A 26097-nucleotide genomic window follows, 5' to 3' on the forward strand; every position below is an offset into this window, starting at 1 on the left:
GTCGGAGGAGCTGCCCACGGCATGTTTTGACAGCGAAGGCCAAGTTACTGCTGGCACTCACTGGGGAAGAGATGGAGGCAGGTCAGGTGAGAGTGGGTGAAATGGGAAGGACGGGACGAAATACCAAAAAGCCAGGGAAAAGGTCATGGAGGAGACAAAATGGGAGGATGGGAAGAAAGTGGCGAGGGAGCCAGCAGGAGAAACGGAAAGAGGAAGGCACCCGAAACCGCAGGACGGCACGGAGTGACAGGTGGTGGGAAGGAAGCAGGAGAGAAGATGCACACCGCTGGTTGGGGCATGCTGGAAACACCCCGACTTCATTCCATTTCCTTTATGTCGTTCCCGTGTGGCCCAACAGCCAAAGCTCTGGGGTGGCTGGCAAAGCTCAAACCCCTTAAAATACATCATAAAGACCATTTACAGAGAAACATAAACATAGAAAATACACAGAGAGACACACAAAGATTGCAAGAGTTTCAAAGCATTTGACTATAAGAAAGTCCGGGATTTTTGCATGCTGCCAAGTGCATGAATGAGGCAGCCAGCCACCTCACTTTCTAGGTGCAACAGCTGCACACAGCCAAAACCAGCCTCTGGTTCTGCGGTGCAACATACCTGGGATGGCTGAGAATAATGAGCTAAGTTGAGGAAAGCCAACACAAGAGAACAAGGGGAGATCCTCCATGTTCTTGCCAACCCTCCCCGAGCCCCATGCCTGGCTGGGGAGCCCTCCAGAGAGTTAACCTGACTTCCCCACTTCCCACCATTTCATCGCTATCCCAAAAGAGGAAGCTGTCAGGCTTAATCCTGGACAAGTGAGCTCCTGCAGAAGCTGAGGATCTGCAGCAGCCCTCTGTTGAAGTTCTCACGTGTGGCTTTCAAAAGGCAGGAGCTAAGGGGGCCGACCCCAGAGACAGAGGGCTTCCCACCCTTGTGGTGCATTGAATATTAAAAAATATTCAAGCCCATGTTTGCCTTCAAGTAATTTGGAATTCACTGCATTGCATCCTCTTCTTTTGCCTCCCTCCTACTGGGAACAGATTGCAAAAAAACTGATAAAGATCCACTCTCCTGGGAATCTTTCTCTGGCTAAGGTAACTCATAAAAACACCTACACAAAGAAATTCCTGCCTAGAACAATCTTAGTCACTCTTTCCAACTTTTTTCTTGTTTAACCTCACTATCACAACCACCATGGTCTTCCACTCACAAAGCACCCCGAATGGCCCAGACCTGATGCCCTAGAGAGGTGTCAGACTTGCACTTCAACTCCCATCATCCCCACTAGCATGGTACAGCTCAAACCGACAGCCAAACATAGAACCAGTTTTGAAGAGTTCTTTAGAGGTAACAACAGCAGTGCAACAGTGCAATATGAAAACAGCAATAAAAAGGTAAAGGTGTCCCCTTGACGTGAAGTCCAGTCATGCCTGACTCCAGGGGGCGGTGCTCACCTCCGTTTCCTAGCCCAGGGAGCCAGCGTTTGTCTGCAGACAGTCTCCGTGGCCATGTGGCCGGCATGACCAAACACCAAAGTGCACGGAACGCTGTTACCTGCCCACCGAAGTGGCACCTTTTCATCTACTTGCATTTGCAGGCTTTCGAACTGCAAGGTGGGCAGGAGCTGGGACGGAGCAACGGGAACTCACCCAGTTGTGCAGATTCGAACCGGCGACCTTTGATCTACCAGCCCAGCAGCACAGCGGTTTAAACCACTGTGCCACCTGCAGTCCCGAAAACAGCAATAGTGATCCCTAAACCCACAAATTAAAAGCAGGATTGTAGTACACATGCAAAGTCTGTCGAAATAAGCACACTCTCCCTCCGTCAGAAAGAGCAGCGCATCCGACAAGCAGAAGCAGCGGGCCACGCTTCGTGGGGTGCCAGGACACGTCTGCCCAGGAAACAGAAACATTCAGACAATCGCTGGGCTTTCTCTTGGCAGGGTCAGCCTACAGGGAGGGAGGAGGAGTGATGGTGTGGGATATTCAGGCCCAAGGAAGCATTCAGTGCTGGCGTAGTCAGGCCCTGGCGAGGGTCCACACCCCAGCAGGAGCCCCTCAAACAGCCCCTGCACCCGCACTGCACGTGTCATCCGACTTGCTCAGGAGCCTCTTGCTCTGGCCAGACAAGGGTGGCAGTGAGACAGGGAGGGGGCATCTGGGCTGCCTTGTCCAGGGGCCCCCAAAATCTGGAGCCGGCGGTGCACAGCGCTGCCCCCCCCCAATGCCTCCCGCACTGCTTGCTGCCGCCACAAACGGCTACTGGCTGCAAAAGCTACACGACAACATGAAATCAAACCCTCACGGCCACTTCGTCGAAGGCAACCGGCCTTGGAGGGGCCAGCTGGGGGCACGGACCCTCCTTTCCCCTCCAACACACCAATATTGTTCTATATATTATATTGTTAATTTGTAGTATTTTAATTAATTTATTTGTAAGCCGCCCCGAGGCTTCGGCGAATGGGGCAGCATAGAAATTTTCTAAATAAATAAATATTCCAACAGGCAAACACCCCATCAGTGGTTCAGTCTGCACCTCATTCTGACTACTGGACACATGTGGCTTCTACACCTCCGGGAAGTCTAAAGAAGATGGTGCTGGCCTTGTGAGCTGCAGCATCTTCCTGCTGGCTCACCCCTCCCTCCATTACCAAGGTACAGGCATGAGCTGCTGCACATGAAGCCAAATCAGCAGCACCTTGCAGAAGAGGTCACCCACGGCACAGTGTCAGGATCAGTGCCTGCAAAACCAGAAGCATCCTTGCAGGCCCTTGCAGGGAGCAACTGAAGAGCGATTACGCAGTGCGGCCGGAGGTCCTAACAGCAGCATAAAAGGCCTCCTGATGCGGCTGTTCTTTGCCAGGGCAACAGAAGCGGTCTTCCGGACTCTCTCGTGCTCTGGCTTCTACGTCACCACACCCTGAACCTCGTTCTTGCCTTGCTCCAGTGTGCTCCGATCTGCTCCGGCCCGGCTCCTGTGTGCCCTTGCTTGCTCGTTACTCCTGCCCTGCCCCATCCCCCTCTTGTCTGGACCCCCTTTACGCGACTGCTTCCCTGGCACCAGACCCCGGACTGTTTCTGGGCCGTGCTCTCTCTCTCGCTTGTGTAATACTGGACTGCCTGCTGCCTCGGCCCGGGCCCTGGCCTGCTGACCACGCCACCAGCCTCTAGCCCTGCTAAGCTGCAGGGTCCCGTCTCACACCAGCCCCCTGCTCCCGGCACTCTGCCTGCCCCAGCCGCTGCCCACGTCCCTGCCTTACACACAGGGAGTGCCGCTGTTTGCAAGAACCTTGCAAAAATCCTAAACGACAACAGAAATACTCAGCGAGAGAACCCCTAATATAGCCTGGGGGAGGACTGGTTCCCTTAATGGCCACGGAACCCTGACGAAAGGTGTGGGGCAGATGGGTCAGAAACAAGGTGGGAGGCGTAACGGGATGCAGGGCCTTGGAAAAGGGCCTGGCTGGCTGGAACGAGAGCCTCATACCTTGCAGGTTTCACTCGTGCTCCCATTAGCCTCCATTCTGGGTCCTTCCAAAGCGACAGGGCTCCACAGACAGTGATATGTATAGCTCCTCTTTAACTTCTATAAACCACGCAGCTGGCAAAGAGAAGACTGGCCTCCAGCCACTGGCCTAGGAATGCAGGGGGCATCACTGCTCAGCACCGGATTAGCTGGCAGCCGTCTCTCAGCCAGTTTTGCTCCCGCAAGCTGCAGTTCGCCATCACTGCCGTACCACCTGAAGCCAGAGCACGTAAAGACGGGGGATTGTCTGCCATCACGCTGATGTTTGTTTGCCAGGCCAACGCGGGTGCTTGTGGCAAACCTGTGATCCGAAGCGATCCTGCAACAAACATCCTCAGGAGAAGACACCACGAAATCCAACTCACACCGTGGAAATGATGCAAGATGCAAAGCGGAGCACACTGACAGAGCACAGACCTGCCCACTACGGATCCAGCATCTGCTTGATCCCCGGCTGCTTGCTTTCGGCTGAGATCGCGGCTCCTTTGCCTCTCCCCTGAGTTGATGCCATTTGTAGAGTGAAAGGTTTAAAAACCCCCTTTATTTCTAGCCAACCAGGAGAGACGAGGGAATGGTGGTATGCTTGGAATAAATTGTATCTGCTTGCTTACAACTCCCCAAAGGGTTTACAGTTGGGAGAATTTTCAACAGTCCCCAATTCGTTTTTCTCATCAGAAGTTGAACAGGATGAAGAAATGATCTCTTTTTCCAGTTTGCCCAGGGAGACTCTCTATACTATACATGCGGTGCCCAGGCTAATTACAGTGACATAAAATAGCTTAGTGGCATTCAGGATGCTATCATTTGCCATTACATCTCTTCTGCCTGGACTGAGCCAAAGGGTTATATCCATTCTTGCGGCTTCCCCTCCTGGCTTGCTTTCAGCCGTCCAAGCTGCTGAGCATGCATATTATTGCCCTTTCCCATAAGGCCAAGCGCAGATCTAGTTCTCACCAATTCCTAAAGCATTGCTCATGCCAGAATCCCCCATCCAAAAAGTCTGCAAGCCATCAGAGGACGTAATGCAGCTCCTCTCAGTTTTGCAGAGGGGAAAGCCTCTTAGCACCTCCCTTCCACTCACACCTCTCTCATCCCCCTATGCAGGAATAGCCCCCCCCCCCACACACACACACTTTTTAAAGGGAGAGGTGAAAAACAAAAGAAGGAGAAACCAGAAGCTTTAGAAGAAGGAGGAAGGCGTGATTCTGCAGATTCAGGCTGCATCCGGGTACTGCTGGGGGCGATGGAATTATTCATCTGGAAATAAATATTGCATTGATGAGCCCGACTGAGCTGCAAACCTTTTTATGCTCTTGAAATCTATCATCTGAGCATTTCAAAGTGCGGCTTATTTTTAGGAGTGCCTGCGAAGCTTCTTAATATTTGTCTGAAAAGAAACGCTTATCTCCCCTCCAGTTCCCTGCTCAGTGCTGGGCTGAGGAGGTGGCACTAGTAGGTGCTACTCTTCAGTGCAGAATTTTGAAACACTTGATTCCCTTAAAAAAATGAAATAGGAAGAGGGAGGCAGGCCGGAAGGTCGACATTTCCAACGGCAGGGTTTGTGAAGGTGTTTTGGGTAGGCGGGCTTTCACGTCACGAAAATGGTCCTGCAATTCCCATGCAGTAAACCAAACAGGAGCCTTTAAAATCAGGTTAACTGTTCCAAGACAGCCGGTGTGGTATCATGGTCAGGATGTTAGACTGGGACATGGGAGCCCAGGGTGCAAGTCCCACTCAACCATGAAGCGCACTGGATAAGTCTGAGCCCATCACTGAATCGCAACCTGACCCACCTAATCTGACAGCCTAACCTACCTCACAAGGCTGTTGTTGTGAGGATAAAATGTGGAAGGAGAAGAAGAGAATGATGTAAACTGCTCTTATTTTTTTGCAGGTAAAAAGGCAGGATATGAACACAATAAAGAATAAATAAGGTCATCCTGCCCTGTACCCAAATATATCTGATTGGTTCATCTGTCGGCTATTCTGCCACAAGGAAAGCAGATATATTTGGAGAATGCTCATATTTCTTATCATTAGTCAACCAAGCTATCTGGGGTGGAGGGTGCCGAGGGTTCGTTAAATCAGACCACCACTCTCCCCAATGGGAGACACACTCAAGGAGAGGATTATACCCTGATAGCCCTTCAAAGAGAGGATAGTCCTCAGTAAAGCAGGACACGTGGCAACCCTCTGAGCTCAGTGGGGCCCAGGTAAGTGTGTATCCTAATTAAATTAAACAGAAAACATGGAGGAGAAAGCTATCAGGGCTACTAGTCCTCATGGCTGAATGCTGCTTCCAGCAGCAGAGGCAGAAGTGCAACAGTTGCTGGGGAACATGGGTGGGGTGATGTTATTGTACTCATCTCCTGCTTGTGAGCTTCCTAGAGGCTGGCCACAGTGTGAACCAGCCTCTAGGAAGGAGAGGGCTTTGCTCTGATCTGGCACAGCTATTCTCTAGTTCTTAAAAAGGAACCTTTGTTGATAACAATTCTGTGCTAAGCAACATGTATCTATCTACATAGAGATATGAGCACGGGTGGAATTTTCTTTCTCTACGTGTGATGCCCAATGGCTGTGGAGAAGAGCGTTAGAATCTGATCCATGCAAAGCTATCCAAACTTGCAGCCTGGGGCTCGGACGTGTTGCTTCTGCGTTGCATCTGCAACACGGAGCCTGGTTTGCCAAGGCTACGACAATGAACAACGCTGGCTGAAGGAGAGACGGCACGTAACCAAGATGACAGACGGCACCGCTCAGCTGCTTCTGAGCACGTCGGGGCTGCAATCTCACACGCATTTGCCAATAAGCCCACACTGATCTCGGGGCTTACTCGAGAGTCGGCATGCATCAAATTGTTCTGGAGGTCCCGCTGATCTTTGTAAGAGGGTTTTTTGCTTTGCCTAGTTGAAAAAGGAATGCCAGTTCTAAAAGTGCTTCTATTCTTAACTGGCATGGATAAATGAGAAGCAGAGACGAAAACAGCCACTTGGGTCTAGAACCAGTAAATAAACAGACCCCAGTTTTGGTTGTGGGTGTTCTTTACTGGGCTTGAAAAATGGAGCCTTATTAAATTGCACCAGCCAATGTTACCCACATTTAATTCCATGGAACCGGTGCAGCATTCTTGCTAAGAGACTACGCAAGGAATCAGGACGCCCCTGATGGGAATCCCACCTCTTGCACACACTTTGTGGCTTTAGTCAATCAAAAACACTCAGCCTCCTTTTCTATCCCCATCTGCAATGCGGGAGGGGGCAACCATACTCGCCCACCTTGCGGAGATGTTGTAAAGCAGCCTTCCCCAGCCTGATGACCACAAAACATTTTGGACTACAACTCCCAGCATTCCAGACCTTTGGCCATGCAGGGTGGGGCCACTGAGAGTCCAAAATATGAAAAGGGGATCATGCTGGGGAAAGCGAGAAGTGCTGAATGAGCTATCCAGGGGAATGAACCTGTTTAAGAAGTGTGTTTCAGGACCCTGGATAGCTCTTGCAACGTTGAAGATGACCACTCGGAGGAGAAGGCCGTTTCCCCACCGGCATGGGAGTGCCCGGGCATGTGCAGATGTTCCTGGCACTGAAACCAGCAGAGGAAACGCCTGTTCACTTGGGTGAAGTCGTAGGCTGGGCCATGTTACGCCACGTGTCACCTTTCGTGGCGCGATCGTCGTCGTCCCCGCAGCTGGCGGTGGCTGGACGACCGAAGCACGCAGCGCCGGAGACAGCGAAGGGAGGCATGTGCCAAAGTCCACGTGGCGAGTGGAGATCATTTCCGAAAGCAGGAAGCAGTTTCTTATGCTCACTTCCAGGCTGAAATGGCAAGCCGTACAATCGCGGCTTTGCGTTTGCTCGGGACATGAAGCGTCGTGCGTGAATCTAAGTGCAAGCGCCCGTGCGATGCTTCAACCGTTGTAAGATACACAAAAGCTTATCGGGGATATTTCAGGACATTATTATTCCATTCTGTCTTTATCCCAGCCATTAGCCTCTCGCGAGGAGCCCAAGCTGGTTTGCATGGTTCGCCTCATCTCCATTGTGTTGTCCTGACAACCCTGTGAGGTAGGATAGCCTGAGGGTCATTGACTGGCCCAAAGGTCCCCAGGGAGCTTCACAGACTGGGATCTCCCAAGTCCCAGCTCCCTGGGCACAGATCAGTTGTAACTGCTCAAATGCATGAGGGTGAGTGAGCAAAGGAAGTAGCTCAGGGGTCAGAGGGGGTGAAAACTTGCTATAAACAAGAAGGATTGGGAATGAAAAGCCTCTCAGCTTTCTCCAACCAGCTTGACGGAGAGGAGAGGAGAGGAGAGGAGAGGAGAGGAGAGGAGAGAGAGAGAGAGAGAGAGAGAGAGAGAGAGAGAGAGAGAGAGAGAGGGATTCTCCAACAGTTTTGCAGAGCCCGGCCTCAGAAAGGTGGCATCGGCACCACCGTCTTTGAGGGGGTCCCAAGGGGCTAGCTTGCTTTTGCACTGCTACTCTGAGGTCGAGACCAACTGTCTTAGCATCCTGGCCACCATTTCCTGTCCTCCATAATCCCCCTGGTGGAGCATGAAGTCGGGCCATTTCCTGAATGAACAGGCTTGAGGGAGGGGGGAACAGCAGGCCCCAATCCCATCCCCCCAGACAAAAACCTGGTGGAAAAAACTCCAGGAATGGATGAGAAAAGGCTTGTCACAGAAATAGCGGTCTGCTGAGAAATTTCACCTCAGTCCCAGAGCAGAGATCTGAAAATATCTCCAGGAGCCCCTCTCTGGGTCCCTGAGGCGCCACCCAATGGCAGCGCTGCGCTGCTGGTCTCCTTCTCTGCCCTACTTGTAGATTTGCAGATCAGCCTAATATTAGAAAATGCCATCATGTCCAGTGTGCCTGGTTCTTGGTTTCAGCCAACCATACCCTCTTCAAAGGGACTCCTTTCCATGCTGCTCCAGCTCCCTGCAGTTTTCTGTAAGCTTTCCATCAGTCCATGTTCCACATTATTTTGGAGCGCACCTGGAAATTGTGGGTCCGCCCTGCCTGCCCCCTGCCTGCTGATCGCTTGTGGGTGGATGGGCTCCTGTTTTGGCTACAGATGGAGCAACACTTACAGAATGAATATAGCTTTGTGGGAAAATATGCTCATTCATAAAACAATCTGGGTGCTTTTCTCCCTGACTGCCTCAGAGGTAATCAGCATTACACAGGCTGGGGCTCCTCCAGATGTTACAGACTCCACTTCCAGATGTTTTAGACTACAGTTCCTGTCAACCTACCCCTCTGCACACTCTTGGGTTGCATTTTCTTAAATGAAATAAATTGTTCAACTTAATACATTCATGCATGCCACAGCCTGGAAATCTACTCCGCAGCATTCCAGTTTTGGACATGTTTGGTGGAGTTGACTGTTGTTAAAATTCACAGGCTTCAATAATGCATATTACCCATCAGATAAGAAGTGAGACACTGGAATTTGCTATTTTGATACTGAGCCCAGGTTTTTAAGCTATTTTGCTGATGATTATGGAGCCCAGTTGTTATTTGTAATGCTTCTTCTTGCAGGAAAAATTGCAGGAAAAATAGCTCAGCATGAAGAGATTTCTCTGTGCTAGAAGGGTTGTTAAAAGAAGCATGACATTTTAAAAGTTAGGTGACAAAGCACAAGAAATTCCTCCATCTGCTGTCAATGTAAATATCTCTTGAGTCTTCCATGCCCAAATTGTTGCTCGCATCTCATGTGCTGGACTACAGGCATGTCGATGGGGCGATTACGGGAGCGACAGTCCAACGCATCTTGGAAGGCACGAAGGTGGGAAAGTCTGGATTTAGCCGGTGCTACATTTCTATGTTTTTGCTCTGCACCTCCAACCTGCCAGAAATAATCCTGCAGCTGCCTGCATGTAGCAACGCAATTGGAAAAATCACCCATCACAGCAGACAAGACTGTTACTAACCTTTGGAAAGAGTGAGAAGGTTTCGTTGTCGATTGTGAAGGAATACAGAAATTCACCATCGTACCAGAGGTTCTTTCCCACGGGAGAATTCTCCTTCGTCATCGCAAAGAGCTGCCCAGGGTCACAACAGTCTTTCAGCAGTTTCCTGAGAGGGGGCAGAGGAAGAAAGGCTGCTGAGCTGGAAAAATCAAGAGGCAGACGCCTTGGGTGGGAATTCATCATAAAACCAGACCAGTGACTCAACTGCATCCTCAGCAAGATCAGTCCCTGTGACCCCCGCACTGGGCACTTCGGGGACGACTCTGCCTGCCCTGGCAACAACCCTGACGCTGCGTTTACTGCCGTGCCAACGGAGGCGCCAGGGCTGCACCTGGCCAGATGTCATGGGAGCAGTTTCAGGTCCGAGGGCCTCAGGAGACAGGCGTGGTGCTTGCCAACGCAACGCATTTCCCCCAGCCATGTGGGGGGCAGGAGGAGCACCCTCCGCCCTTCCCCCACGAGACAATGCACGCTCCGGCTGAATCCCCGAAGCCTGGCCCAATCCACTAAAAAGCAGAACAGCTCTACTCTGCCAAGCAGCTTTAAATCAAAAGATGCGTTTGTCAATATGGCTTTCCGACAGACTACATAAGCACTCCAGGGAACATATGTCTTTGCCACATGCCTTCCTTCCACTTTCTGTCTTCCTCCTTTCTTGAGATCTTTCTGGTGGAACGCATTTCAACCTGGGGGTGAAACTGGGCCCCCCTCGGCAAGGCCCCCGTGCCAGCCTCTTCCGCAAGCTTTTGTGCTTTCTTGCAGGTTAGAATGGCTTTCTTAAGGCTGAATTGCTGTTTTAGCCTTAAGCTGGACCTTTCTGCACCTTTTCCTACCCATCAATGGGAAGCCGCACCAAGAGCTTTTCCAGAATTGAATGCAGCCCTTGGAGAGGAAGACGATGCAGTGTACCTGCCATGCACTAAGCTTCTCCAACCTGGTGCCCTTCTGGGAGACTACCACCTCTGTTCCTGTGCTGGCCAGGGCTGATGGGAGCTGAAGTCCAAAACAGCTGGAGGGCACCGGGATCTGGAGGCATCGTGGGATGCAAGATCACCCTTTGGGTTGTCATCTTTTTTCAAGGGCTACGCCCTTGGGCCTTTAAAAGCACTTGGGCACTGCGGCATCACATGAAATTCCTCCTTCATTTGATCTGCACATCGGAGTTTTGCATTTCTCTGCATTGGCAGAAAACAGAGAAGCAGCCAAGAGACAGAGTTACAAATAAGGCCACCCCTGATTTGGTTTGACTCTCACCTTGGTCATGAATCCATTAGGTGGCCACTCTAATTCAGGCACAGTCCCCGACCTCTCTGGAGCAAGGGGAATTATACTACCATCCTACCTGATCAGGTTGTTGTGTGGAAATGCACAAAAAGCACTTTGAATACTTAGAAGCACTAAATCAAGCACTAAATCAACTGCTTTTGAAAACAGATTGGTATTCTGTAACGTTTAGTGCATTTCAAATTGTTTTGGTTGTTTTTTAAACGGATGTAAGTTGCTTCGAATTGGCACTTGCTTGGAAAGACATGGGTTAGAGTCTCAGGTCACCAGGCTAAAAAGATGTTGCTTGTGGCCCTACAGAATTGGTGCCAATCCCAATGGAGGCCCTGCTCAAAATCCAATCAGGAACACTGCAAAAGCCTTTGTTTACAGCGGGAATAGTTTGGAACTTTTTTTGTACTGCTTTCCTTCTGTTTCACTCTTCCTCCATGGTAGAAACTCAACGGACATGCATGGATCTTCAACTCTCCCTTTTAATGTAGAAGGCCCAGCTTTGCCCAGTGCTAATGCAGCTGAAGGGATCTGAATTGCTTCTCTTGCTCCAGAAATATTTTTGTTCTGAGAATCGGGATGTGTTATTACTGTTTCCAGGCCCAATTGAGAAATTGCATATGTGACATTTGGGGGGGGGGGAGAAGGGGCAACAGCGTGAGCAAAACTGCACCAGGAATAGATCCAGACATTCATTCTATGTTCCACCAAAAATGTTCGGTGTAGAACAAGCATTCGATTTATCCCTACTTCCAGATGGAGCAGAGAGCTTAATCTTTAATAATTCTGTGGCAGCATCCCTGCCATAACTGTGCGACAGAGGAAGAGTGACTGAAAAAAAGGAGTTCTGTAAGACAGCTTTGTAAGACTTGCCTAACTTCATATCTGTGACCCTACAGCAGAAGATCACTTGCATTCATTTTAAAAGCTCAAAAGATCATTTCTCTTCTTGCACAGTTCTATAGCAGCCCTGACGGCAACATGCTAGGAATTCTAAGGAAACTTGCTGAGAAGCTCAGTTGCCACTGAACTTTCCCAGTTCCTGCCATCTGCTCTGCTGTACGACTTCTCCCGCTCCGGTTTTTTCCTTGCCAGCTCTCTCCATGCATTTTATTTCCATCCTCACCCCTAACCCTTGCAAGCAGCCCACCTGTGGCTAGTGGAATCACTCCATCATGCCATGAATACACCTCTGGGGTGGAGGTTCCCCCTGCCCTTACTTTACCTGGACTTCTCAGTGTTATGGTAATCATTTTTAATATTTGTTAAAAATGCATTTATTTCCAAGCACCTGGAGAGAAAGCAGAAAGAGCCCAGTGGGTACCAATCCAAGGGAAATTGGAAGCATATGGCTGGTTTACTCACAAGGAATCATTCATGTCAGAGGAAAAAGGTGCAATAGAAATCAAATATAATACTAATGATGATGATGAAGGAAGGACGTCACCATGCAATGTCACAAGAAACAGAAACAGAGCAGAGTCATGAAATGCTGAATAAAACATTCCTCCATATCTCTACTCTCCTAGAGAAGATCAACCCTGACTGCTCTTTAGAAGGCCAGATCCTGAAGATGAAACTCAAATATTTTGGCCACCTAACGAGAAGGAAGGACTCCCTGGAGAACAGCCTAATGTTGGGCACAATAGATGGCAAAAGAAGAAGGGGATGGCAGAGAATGAGGTGGCTGGATGGAGTCACTGAAGCAGTCGGCGTGAGCTTAGCTGGACTCCGGGGGATGGTGGAGGACAGGGAGGCCTGGAGGAATGTTGTCCATGGGGTCGAAACGGGTCAGACGCAACTTCGCAACTAACAACAACATCTCTACTCAGATGCAAGTCCCGTTGGAGCTTACTTCTAGGTAACTGAGAAGATGATTACAGCTTATGTCTGAACACTGTGACATGTCAATATGCCCAAATATATCAGAAAGTGCCGCCTTCCTTGCCCTCCCCAACCCTTGAAACCCCTCTTTAACCCTCCCCCCACCCCAGTGGCAGAGCAGGAGAGGAATGGAGGCATTCGAAACAGGGTCCCTGGAGGAGAGCTTTGTGAGTACTCTGGGCCGAGAGAAAGCCAGACAAGGGGGTCCCGGATCAAGCCAAGCAGAACCAGAAGCAAAAATGATGAAACAGAGGCTGCCGAACTTTGGGCACATACTGAGAAGGCAAGATGCCCTGGAGAAGATGACCATCCTAGGGAAAGTTGAAGGTAGAAGAACGGGACGACGCAAGAGGAGATGGACTGACTCCATAAAGTTAGCCGGAGCCCTGAGCTTGCAAAACTGAGCAGGGCAGTCACAGAGTGGCTATTCTGGAGGGCACGCCTTCATAGGGTTGCCCTAAGTTAGCAATTACCTGATGGCGGGTAATTACAGGTAGAACACAGCGCACAAAGGTACACCCAACTACTCACTTTGTCAGGATGGGCTAGGAAAAGGGTCCAGAAGGTGGTGCTGGGGGACAGTTGCTCTGCCCCACGGCAGTTGTGTCACGGGGTTCCACAGGGCTCTGTACTGTCCCCCAGACTGTTTAACGTCTACATGAAACCGCTGGGAGAGGTCGTCCGGAGGTTTGGGCTCAGGAGTCAGCAATACACTGACAACGCTGAGCTCTACCTCTCATCTAACCCAGGTGGGGCTCTTGCCATCCTGAGCCAGGGCCTGGATTCCACATGAGGGTCAATAAGCTGAAGCTTAATCCTGGGAAGGAAGAGCTACTGTGGGTAGAGAGGGCCTCTGATAGGTTAGGCAGGCATTACCCTGTCATGGGTGAGGTTTCCACTAAAAGATGCGTGCATCTGTTGGCATTTTAACCCCACCTACCCACGGGCATCCAGTTTCAGAAGAGGCGAACACGTGGTGGTAAAGAGGGCTTGGAGAAGTGGTGGAAATACGTGGTTGATGTTCTCCTAGAGATCCCGATGCAACACAAGGGACCCCACAAAAAGGGGAGACCTCAACAACCCTTTCTGTACCCTCCCAGTTCTACATCACGCCGTTCATTAACGAGTGCTATGAACAGATTTCTGCCATCGTTTAAGAAATACGTGAACTTTCTTGTGATTTTGTATGAATCCTGCCAGTATTTATTGCCGTGCTGTACAAAACTTTTCCTTCAGAAACTCCCTGGCCATAGGCGAGAGGTTTTAGGAATCCCACGGAATTCATAAGCCAGGTGCAGGTTTGCTCACAAGGAGACTTTTGTTGTGCACAAGGTACAAGTGAGCGAGCTTTCAAAGAGTTTTGCAGCATGTTACTCACAAAGAAGTGTGAACTAGCCTGCAAAGCAAGCGTCAATTTGTGGGAAGGACCAGTCAGGGAAGCCACCTGTGAGGTGTCAGTGTCTGAACAGCACACACAGGAGATGGCCAGATTATATGGCTCATATTTAATAGAACAGTACAGCTGGAAGGGGCCATGAAGGCCACCAGGTCCGACCCCCTGCAGTTTACAACAACACAGACTCAAAGCCTACTTTGTAAGCTTGGTAATATCGATTAATGAGGCAGCATCGACACCTGTAATCTTAAAGCCAGTGATGAATGTGACACAGGTGCCATAACATCTGTTTACCTTGTCAGCTTTATTTGTAACTATCTGCTTACCTCGTTAGCAAGCCAAAATGTTTGATATGTGCCATAAACATCAGCATATAAGACAATCCTTGAAACCAAAAACAGCAGAGTAAAAACTGTTGATCATCTTATATGCCTGACATATGACAAACACCAGAAAAACAGCCTAAAATATTGACCTCATGTTATACATGGGTCACCTTATATGTCGATTTTTCGGAAACATACATCCCGGTCACTTGTTCCACACATTATTACCTTATATATTGACATATGACAACCCTTCCAACCAAAATTAGTAAAGCAAAAATTGGGGGTCATCTTACATGCCCGACATATGACAGACTCCAGAAAAACAGCCACAAATATACATCTTATACATGAGTTCCCTTATATGCCAATATATACAGTAAGACGTTTCCCATCATTGCCAGGGATAATTCCTGCTTTAAGGGCCTTTGTTTGCCAGAATGATGTGATTTAATATACAATCAGGTATAAACTAAATTCATTTAAGGTAAAGGTAAAGGTTTCCCCTTGACATTAAGTCCAGTCATGCCTGACTCTAGGGGGCAGTGCTCATCTCCGTTTCCTGGCCGAGGGAGCCAGCGTATGTCCACAGACTGTCTCCGTGGCCATGTGGCCGGCATGACTAAACACCGAAGTGCACGGAACGCTGTTCCCTGCCCACTGAAGTGGCACCTTTTCATCTACTTGCATTTGCATGCTTTCCAACTGCAAGGCTGGCAGGAGCTGGGACGGAGCAACGGGAACTCACCCCGTTGTGCAGATTCGAACCGGCGACCTTTCGATCAACCAGCCCAGCAGCACAGCAGTTTAAACCACTGCGCCACCTGCAGTCCCCCTAAATTCATTTAGCAGGCAACTAATCAGACAATAAGGTTTATGTGTGTTGGCCATTCTCATATATTAAAGCAGACACACGTTAGCAGGCCAGATAAGGTGTATATTCAAGGCACAGACAGTCCAGCTGTATGTTCGTCCTTTGATCTCTCTGTCTTGGAAAGCACGTGGCCAATAAAAGAAGCAGAGTCCTACAATTTTATTAGCCTAAGCAAAGTAACTAGAGTTTGGCACTGGACCTATGCTAAGCAAGGGCTACGCCGGGGTGGCCAAGCCACGGCTCGGGAGCTGCACGCAGCTCGTTCGAGCCTATCTTGTGGCTTGCAGGGGACTCGAGAAGAGAGCGGGCTGAGCCGGCAGCCTCACAGGAGCCCCGCTGCCACTCCTGCTGACTTTCAATAGCCAACGTCAAAAGGGGTCTCCTGACCTCCTTCCTGAATGTGGAAAGAGTGGGGACCAGTCACCATTCCAAAGGGAATCTGGTTGTTTATGTAACAGTCCCTGAAAGTGGCTATCCTGTTGCTGCTTGTCCCTTCCGCAGCTCCTTCAAAGGTCCCAGACAGGACATAGTCTCCAAGTTAGAATTCTAGCAAAGAATTCTCAGCACTTCTCACTAAACTATAATTGCCAGGGTTTGTTTGTTTTTTTACTCTGACAACAGTTTTAAAAAATCCTGCTATTTTTAATTAATATAACATTTGCTTCGAGTAGTTCTTGTGTCTAAAGGTCCATCATTTCTTCGGGAATGGCATCCCAGTTAGTTTTCCAAGGCTCTGTGAGTCTTATCATGCGCATTTAAGAAGCCACACACTGATAAGCAAGAACACGCTTTCATAAAGTCGTAAAGCATACATAATAAATAAATGTTTGTTCATGTCTTGCGTCTCTCAAACGTCTGACATTTTCCATATGTGGCTCTTCCATTGAGCAAGTCTGGCCACTCCTGGCCTGTATTTTGGAAGCCAAAGCTCTTGGCATGCAGCCCGAAAGCCATTCCTCTGTCTGGTTTGACCACCTTTCCTCTGGATGGGTTCCCCGTCTTCCTCTAAGAAGTAGCCTTGTCCAGAGATCACAGTTCCTGACCCTCCTGTATGACCGAGCCCAGAAGTTTCTGCTCTCCAGCATACATTTTCCAGCAGTGCCTGAGAATCTGGAGTTACTTGCGCAATCAATCAGATGACCGAAAGGATCTGCCACTGACGAACACATAATGACCTGTTCACGGTCTCCTCTGAATGACTTAATTCTTAGCATTCATTACAGCCTGAGTCCTCTTGGCTGGCAGGATCAGTGGCCTAATTGCCCAGCTGATTGATAGCTCCGCATTTTTTCTCAGCTCATGATTGAACTGTTCAGAGACAAATTGAGGCCCCTGCAGGTTGGTTTTTCCCACTGAGGAACATGCGAACTGGGAAGGAGTCTTCTGTGTTCACAGATATCCTCCGTCTGTGTCAGGTCGGTAGCCGCCTGCCACATTTCTGGGCAGCTGCTAGACTCTGCCGCCCTGGCAAGATGTCTGCTGAAGCTTGCCCTGCCCCGCCGTTCTGTCCAGCACCACTTCGCAGCAGTGGCCCCTCATCTTTGGGAAAACCTCCCCACTGCTCATCTTTTCAGCACAAGGTTAAGACAGCCCTTTATGCTGATGCCTTTAAAGATCTGCTTGGCGACCCGGGGCCTGAGGGGATCCCAACATCAGACAAGCCCTGCTGGATCAGATCAATGGCCCATGCAGACCAGCACTCTGTGCACACGGGGGCAAACCAGCTGTCCACAGAATCCCCCAAGCTGGATGGGTGCAAGACCTCTTCCTGCCCAAGCTCCTCAGCGACTGGTGTCTGCAGTCAGGCCACCTCTGGTGAAGGAAGGAACACACGGCCAGCAAGGTTAGTAGCCACTGAGAGCCTCCTCTTCCATAAATTATCCCAATCCCCCTTTCAAGCCATCCAGATTGGCACCCACCGATCTTACAGGGGATTTTTTAACTGTACACATTTTAGCTATTTTAATTTCAGTTTAATTTGGTTGTATGAGATTTGGACTGTTTCTATCAAAACAACTGCAAGTTTAGCACTGTTGTTGTTGTGATCAGATTTAATGGTGGTATAGTGAGCAGAATATTGGACCGGGATTTGGAGACTGGGGCACCACGAGTCAACAATTGGGCATAAAGCTCACAGGCTGCCTTTGGACGCATCACTAACTTTCAGCCTAGACTACCTCACAGTGTTGTTGTGAAGATACAACAGAGGGGAGAAGAGCCACGCAAACAAACTACCCTGGGTTCCCTTGCAGGAGAAAAAAGCGGGATATGCCTATAGCAAGACATATAAAGGATGTGTTTTTAATGAGTAAATTATCAATGACCACCTTGAAAAATCTGATTTAAATTAAAAACACAGATTTATTTTTAAAATATTCATGCAGGTTAGAATGCCTACAAGACAATAAAATCCAATAAAAATTCTGTAGAAACAGAGAAATATTAAACAATTTAAAACAATGAATGCATTCAACGAAGAATGTTAAAATAAAATAAAATAAAATAAAATAAAATAAAATAACACCTGGGTTAGGTAATCCCCAAATATTTCTTTTCCACTAACGAAACTCCCACTAACCCCAAGTTGTTTAGTCATTTCTGCCTGTCTATTTAAGTATTTATTTAAGCAAATGCCAAAGTGCTTAGCAGCCCTTTCTTCCTCTCCGTTTTAGTCTCACAAAAAGCCTGAGCAGCAGGTTAGGCTGGCCCAAGGTAACCCAGCTGGTCTGCCCAAGCAAGTGAGGGCTACACCCAGTTATCAAGCCTCGCCCCAGCCCGGTCCCCACTCCACTACCGGCTCCCCACCATGCTGGCTGGGGCCAAACCAAGTACAGACTGCACCTGTTATACACTAGGTGCTGCCTCAAAAAGCACGGCCTGTTGTCTCTCCTAAATCTACTCCCCCTGAGTAAGATGGAATGCCTCTAGATTCTGGTATCCAGTGATACAAAAAGGCTCTCTACCCACTTTCCCCAGATCATGTTCGATGCATCTCAAACCCTGGAATGCTGCTGCCACTCAGTGTGAACAGCACTGGCCTAGATGGACCAAGCGGCTGACTCAATATCACAGCGAGGAGCAAGGGTTCCCCCTTTGCACATTCAGGCAACAGACCATTCCTTGGCAAAAAGCCCTTCCTTCTTCAAAGTACACCTAGCAACCACCATCACCACGGAATGAGTCTCTGAGCATGCACAGAGCAGGTCACTGAACCCGAGCCAGCAACTGCTTCTGAGAACGCTCCTGCTGAGCATTCCTGGGCCGCTTCCCTCTGTGAGGGGGGCCCTTCCGGAGGCAGGCCGGCCTCTGAGCTGGGCACTGCCCCTCTGGTTGGCCCCGCTTCTCTGCCGATGCTGCATCATGGGATCAAGAGTCACCCCTGGCTCAGCTGGCTCCTGTGCCGCTCCCAGCAGTTGTAGATCCTGGCTGTTCTCAGAGGCTATCTGAACACCTGGTGCAGGTGGCCTTGAGATTGGCCCTTCTGCTCCTCCCATCTCGGTGTCCAAGCCCCTTCTCCTCCTCACCTGACAAATCTGAATCTGCCTAACTTTGGAGCGCATCGCAAGAACAACCGTCTCTCTCATTCCCAAAATCAGGAGCTCCCTGTGCACCTGGAATCCCAGGGGCTGCAGCCAGGGGTCTGCTCGCACCTGTGCTCCGCAGCCCTTCCCTGTCCCAGCCCTGGCAGCATCTTCTGTGCCCTGGGGCAACCCGAACGGCACGCAGCCTTACACACTGGGTCGCACACCTGTGCTCACGGATCCTGGCAGCTTGGCTTTCCCAGTTACCAACAGCTCAACGCTGCAGGTCCACGGCAGGTGTTCCAGGGCGTTCCACACACGCACGGTGGCCTAGCCAGCCTGCAGGCAGTGACCATCGTGGTCTCTCCGATGAATACATCTGTACAAGCCCAGTGGCTCACGTTTACGCTATCTCGACCTTCCCCAGATGCTGCGGACTTCAACTCCCATCAGCCGCAGCCAGCAGGCTCAAGAGTCAGCAATGCTAGGAGTTGTGCTCCGCAACAGCGGGAAGGCACCAGGTTGGAGAAGGTGGCGCCATTTTCAGATCTCCGGTTTCTTCCTTGGAAGCCACCTTAAGCCATCTCAAAGCAGGGTGCAATCTGGGCCGGTATTTTTGGCCTGATGGGCAGAGGTTTGCTTGAGTTTCGGGCTGGGATCTTTTTCAGTCCAGTCTGCAGAGGCCAAGGAACTATGACTGGGGGGAGGGATGGCACATGAAAAAATGTGTGTCCCGTCATGTGCTACAGTCTTTCACGTCAGTTCTGCATCTGCCGTAACACAGAACCACAAGGTGCATTCCCTGAACTCATCTTATCTTGCATTGTTTGGCTTTGGAAATACTTTTGTTCTGTATCTCCAAAATGTCCTTGATGGGAGGGAGCAGCCCAAAATATTTCCCTTGCAAACAGCTTCTGGACGGACTGGCTCGCGTCCAACCGGTTCTGGCAGGGCAGCTGAGATTTACCTTGAGTGGAGTGACGGAGAAGCCCTCATTATATAACCGTCAGCAGCAGCAGCAGCAGCAGCAGCAGCTGAGAGAGCAGCTGACAGACAAGGCTGCAGAAATTTCTCTCGGAGACTTGCCAATGACATTACGTGCACACACAACTGCGATCGTGGCCATCTCCCCACTCGGCGGGGGGTGGGGGGGAGATGGTCACAATCTTGGTCGCCACCCAATGCGGAGTTTGCGATCCAAATCAAAATTTCCATGAAATTTTTGTTCGCAACTCGATTTGGTCGTGAGCCAAGGCGTTTGTGAGCCGAGGTACCACTGTAAATACTGTATTTGATTGCTTTACCACCCAACTTTAACTCCTCCTGCGAATGGTGCAAGGTGCCATCACATGGGTACTACCGTATTTCCTCGAAAATAAGACCTAACTGGAAAATAAGCCCCAGCATGATTTTTCAGGATGCTCCTAATATAAGCCCTACCCCAAAAATAAGCCCCGGTTAAGATTGTCAGCCAGACAGATGCATTTAGTATGTCCGTTAGAACACACGACAGACATATTGAATTATAAAATAGTAATAAAGGTAAAGGTTTCCCCTTGACGTTACGTCCAGACATGCCTGACTCCAGGGGGCGGTGCTCACCTCCGTTTCTTGGCCAAGGGAGCCAGCGTTTGTCTGCAGACAGTCTCCGTGGCCATGTGGCCGGCATGACTAAACACCGAAGGGCACGGAACGCTGTTACCTGCCCACCGAAGTGGCACCTTTTCATCTGCTTGCATTTGCAGGCTTTCGAGCTGTAAGGTTGGCAGGAGCTGGGACGGAGCAACGGGAACTCACCCCGTTGTGCAGATTCGAACCGGCGACCTTTCGATCTACCAGCCCAGCAGCACAGAGGTTTAAACCACTGCGCCACCTGCAGTCCCAAAAAATAATAATATTAATATATAATTAAATATAAATAAATAGCATTATTGACATTCTTATAATAAATGATAATATAAATTATAATTAAGTATTTGTAAATACCCAAGAGGGCACCTTTGGACGAAAGGTAAGCACTTATGTAAACAGATGAACCTGAGGCTTATTGCTAAATGACCAATCAGAGCACAGACACAACACACGAATAACGTGCATACTAGGTAACAACAGCAACCAGTGTGGGGAAGGGAAGCAACCAGTGCGGAGCCCAGTCCAAATCCAGAGTTTAGTTTGAATGTGGGCCGTGCACAGCTTCATTCTGCATCAGCCTTTCCCAACCTTAGGTTCTTCAAACATTTAAACTATGATTCCCATCATTCCCAACCAAGTAGCTGTGCTAGCTGAGGCTGATGAGAGTTGCCCTCCCAAGAACTCTGGAGGGCAAAAGAGTGATTTACAAGGTGAAAGCTATTAGCCAGGCAGGGGGCCTTTCCTTTGAGGTGAACAAGAGAAGCTGCGGCCCCCTTGGGCCCCCTTTTCGCTCTCAGTGTGTCTGGTGCCTGCCCAGAAAAGCTGGCAAAAGCAGAAGGGCCACAGCTCAGCGGAAGAGCTCACACTTTTAAGCCCCCAGGTTCAACTGCAGGCCCCTCCAGGCAGGGCCAGGGAAAGCCCAGGCTGAGGCAGCTTGTCTCTTCACAACATCAGCCTAGCCTTCTCTCCACAGGAAAACCGTTCCCCCCTCCAAACTGCAGCTGAACATTGACTCTTGCAGGTTTACCTTTTGCAGATTTGATTATTCAGAGTTTGCCATCAATAATTACATGAGATTTTTTTTTTTTAGTTCTGCAGCCTACCGTGGAAAATCATAGATGACGCGCGCAGGGTACAAAATGGGTGCAGGACTCCCACAAAAGTGGAAAACCAGGAATATCTCTAGCTCCCCCGCAACCTTAACAGTCTAAATAAATAACTGTTTATTTATTATTTATTTTATTTATTCATTTTTTGATTTATATCCTGCCTTTTTCCTACAAAGGGCTCAAGGCAGCTTACATCATTCTCCTCCTCCATCTTATCCCCACAACAACAACTCTGTGAGGTAGGGTGGGCTGAGAGTCTGTGACTGGCCCAAATTCACCCAGTGGGCTCCATGGCTGAGTGGGGACCCGAACCCAGGTCGCCCGAGTTCCAGTCCCATGCACTTAACCACTAGACCACACTGGCTCTCTCTTCCCAGTTATTCTCCTCCCCAGCCACAGAGTCAAGATTCTCAGCAGTCTTCCAGCCTTACTAAGGCATCAAAGATTTAAACGACGCAGGAGTTTTGGAGGAAAGGATTAAGAAACCCCTTGCTTCTCTTAATTCCACCTTACAAAAGCTGCAGCACCACTTGGCATGTTACGTCCCCAGTGATTTGGCTTTCAGTAATCTCAGAGATCCATCCATAGATCCAACCACTACACCACACTGTTGACTATATGCATACTTGATTGCTCCTCTCTCTCTCTCTCTCTCTCTCTCTCTCTCTCTCTCTCTCTCTCTCTCCCTCCCTCCCTCCCTCCCTCCCTCCCTCTGCGTGTGTGTGCGTGCGTGCGCGCCTCTGTGTTGCGTGAAACGTGAGATACACCATACCCTGAAAGACGAACCACATGAGTCCAGCTGGCTAGTACGGCGTTCCCAAATAGAGTGTGTAGCCCGCAGTTCTGCAGTGTCCTGAAACATTTTACAAAATTTAACTTTAAATTTCAGTGCGCTCAGGAGCTGTGCTCCATTCCGGCACCAGCGCCTGCCTTTCCCAACACCCCATGGCTGCTGAGCATATTCAGTTCCCCGTGAGCTGCCTTCCTCCCCACAGGGTTTGGGTTAATTGGGAATGTGCTGGGGCAGACCAGGGGCCTTTTTGCTCTGCCCCAGCACAGCTTTTTTCCTATTCTTACACTATCAGCTGGGCTGAAAGTTCGGGATGAAAAGTCAACTAAATAACTTGTGTTGAATCAAGCCACATGTGTGAATCAAGGTGCCCAGACCATCCAAGTTCAGCATTAGGAAGAAGTGTGAAGTCACTGACAATTTCCACTCCAAAGTGCTAAATGTGAAAATATATCTTAACTGTGTCTTTAAAGGGAGGACTCGGGTAACGACAGCAATTCCACAGGTCACACGGCAATTTTTGACAACATGGAATGCCTAATCGCTGGGAGAACTGGGCACGTCTGTAAGGCAACCACTATCAGGGTGTGAACATCAGAAGCGCCATGCTGGACCAGACCCAAGGTCCAGTTGCTCAAACACTCTGATCGCCTGGTTGCAAGCCAGTGGCCCACAGGGTCCCTCCAGCAGGATGGGCGCAGGACCTCCCCCGCCCATGATCCTCAGCAACAGGGGTGTGCAGGCAGGCTGCCTCTGGCGAAGGAGGGAGCACATGGCCGGCAAGGCCAGTAGCCACGGAGAGCCTCCTCCCTCGCGACTCTGTCCAATCCCCTTTCAAAGCCATCCAGATCGGTGGCCATCACCACTTCCCGTGGCAGCCAATTCCACAGCTTGGCTATTCCCTGTGTGAAGAATCCCTTTTATTTGTTCTCCACCTCAAGCAGCTTCATGCGATGGCCCCGGGATCAAGTATTATGGGAGGGGGGAGAAAATGCCACTTTCTCCACACCGTGCGTCATCTTAAACACCTCTGTCGTGTCTCCCTGACCTGCCTTTTTCCTAAGCAGAACTGCCCCAGTTGTTGTAGCGTAATATAGTATAACAGAATAAATTGCAGAAATCCAGCTGATTTGAATCAGCTGCAGGGTTCTCCGGCATCCGCAGCTCAACCCCTTTCTTTCAGGAGTTACAGCCGCTAATGCAAATTCAGTCACAGGTCCGGGTAGAAAGCAGAGGCTGCCACCGGGAAGGCCCACCACCGCTCGGTACAAACGGATCGACGTGCGTATGGGACATTTTTAATGCACAGCACGTGCTCCAACTTGGGTCCGAGGAAGGAAAGAGGACATTGACTTGAGATGGGGACTGGGCAAAGACCCGCGAGAGAAGCCTAGCCATGGCTACAAGCCTTGAAAGATAAAACGTTGGACAGCGTGTGCACAGAACGCTGGGCTGCCATTGGTCTAATCCAGCTTGGCTCTTCTTAGGTGCTGTGGCACGATTGGGTGGCATATAAATGTTTTAAATAAACAAACAAACAAACAAATAAATAAATAACAAACGCGCCGGTGCCGTACTTTCCAGACTATGGAATTCGCTTTCACGTGATGTCATTGGTTGGCTTTAAAAGGGACCTGGACAGTGTCACGAGAAAAAGGCAATCTATGGCTACTAGTCCTCATGACTCTAGCGTGCCTATGCGCATGAGCTACTGGGGAGCATGGGCGGAAAGGCACTGCTGTACTCATGCTCTGCATGTGAAAGCCCTTTGGCTGCTGGCAGCCCCGCATGAACCAACTTCTGGACAAGACGGCCCTTTGAGCCGATCCTGCAGGACTCCTCTTACGCAGAGGAGGGAAAGAGACAAAGGCTTTCTCAGATTCTGGATAATTTCTGCTGTTCTCTTCCCTAATTGGCAATTAATATCTTGGGTACTTCAGCATAGTAACAAAGGCCTCTTCTTTCACAGGCTGCCCGTTTATAATAATGATATTGTGCCTCTGGATTTCGTCTTGCATGCCGTTCTCCCACTGGAATTAAATGTAATGAGCAAGGGCCAGTGTATAATTTCCCTTGGCAATGAACAGCTTTTTTTACGTGGAGGGGGGAATGGTGGAAAGATGATGCTAGGAGCACCCATCAGGCGTCATTTAGGCTATTTCTGACCCAAGCGAGCCTTGTACTGGGGTTTCCCAGCCCACATTTTCAGCCATAGCTTTACAGTCTGCATTCGAAAAGCGGGACCCTCATTGGCCAGGCGTGTAGAGCTTCCACAGTCATGTGCTTCCGTTTGGCTGGAGATGCTCCAAAGCTTGAGCTTGAGCATGGGGGAAGGAGCTTAGTCCAGAGGTGGAGTAGGGCATCTCCGGTTCTATGCCAGGTAACAGGATCAGGAACCAGGTGATGGAAGACGCTTCTGGTACAGAATCGCTGCCCATCTCAGCAGGCAACATGGGGAAGGCAGAGAAATTAACCGACTCAGGATTAGGCCATCGACTCTTTCACAGGTGACGTCTGCCTGGATTTCAGTGGCTGAGATGACACCTATCCTGGATGGCTTTGGTTCAGAGAAATGGCAGGTGGGCAGCAGTCTTGCAAAGACCCATCCACTGGAGCGTGGTGCAAACTGATGGGTTGGTGGTAGAGTGACCATGTGTTCTCTTTTCCCATGGGCCACCTTAGCCAGAGAACCACCCTCCCTTTGAAGCGCTGCCTCGTCCATTTCCTGCTTAAAGATAAAGAAGCAGAATAATGGCTTCCCATCTATAGTTTGCATCTGAAAAACAAATGGACCAGACACTTCCTTATTCTGGTGAGACGTGCTACATGCTATTTAAATTATTATAATTGTTTCTCAGTTTGCGACTGTACTTGTAAATAAGAACGTGCAAATGTTACGCAAGTTTGTCTCCTCTTTTATTCCCTTTTGAGGGTGGAGGGGGTTCAGAAGTCCTACTCAGGAAACAACACTTGCTCAGAGTTAAGCAAGAATATGAAGAGTAACTGCTTGGCCCAAGAATGTGATTTTAAGTCTGTGACCTGAGCTCACAGACTCATCACAAAAGAAAAAAACCCACTCCTGGTTTCCTCCCATGCCCAAGTCTTCTTCCAGCTTGGCAATGCAACTTACAGCAGGGGAATTTAGTCCCTCTGCAGAGTCAGGGATCCTTGCTGATCTCCTGGAAATCATGCGAAGAACTAGCAGACAGTCCTTCCCTACCTGCAGCTCACCCCTGTTTTAGCTAAGAATGCTTCCTAGATAAGTCAGCATTTGGTCTTGAAGATCTGGATCACCAACTTTACCTTTGGGAATGGGGGATTTACAAATCCCCCTGGTACCAAAATGAAGAGGGCTGCCACCCTAAACTGGAAAAGAAACCAAGCTCAATCATGTATAGACCCATGGATATGGGGATCAGTGAAGATAGATTCTCACTTGCAATCTCACTAAAAATCAGCAGGAAGTTTCCTTTACTGTTGACAAGTAGCTGAAATTATTTTTAAAAGGCAGAGGGCAGGGAATGGACCACAAACGCCGGAGATTGTTGGGTGCTCCTTATTTATTGTGGAAACCTTCATTAAACCATTCACAAAATGACCAGCAGTCCGGCAGTTGGCACAGAAGCAGAAAGGTTATGAAGATAAATGGGGCTTTAGAGATGAGGTGGGGCAGAATCCCCCATCAGCACAAAGAGGGAAGTTTCTCCCATGCAGAAACCAGGTGCAAGGAAATACTTCCTCCAGATGAAAACTAGCAGGGAAAAAAGCTGCATTCCCCCTTCCCTTCCTGCAAG

The 26097-nt window shown here is 49.5% G+C and overlaps 1 protein-coding gene across 1 annotated transcript in view; it reads right to left on the reverse strand.

Moving 5' to 3' along the window:
• ST8SIA1 (ST8 alpha-N-acetyl-neuraminide alpha-2,8-sialyltransferase 1) overlaps positions 1–26097 on the reverse strand; it is a 78077-nt gene that overhangs the window by 46203 nt on the left and 5777 nt on the right. Inside the window, exon 2 of the mRNA XM_044452161.1 lies at positions 9458–9602. Within this exon, the coding sequence (XP_044308096.1) occupies positions 9458–9602 (145 nt within the window). The remainder of the gene's footprint in view (positions 1–9457; positions 9603–26097) is intronic.

Source organism: Varanus komodoensis, unplaced genomic scaffold (genome assembly GCF_004798865.1).
Source record: "Varanus komodoensis strain SLA01 unplaced genomic scaffold, ASM479886v1 scaffold70, whole genome shotgun sequence".
NCBI classification, from domain to species: domain Eukaryota; kingdom Metazoa; phylum Chordata; class Lepidosauria; order Squamata; family Varanidae; genus Varanus; species Varanus komodoensis.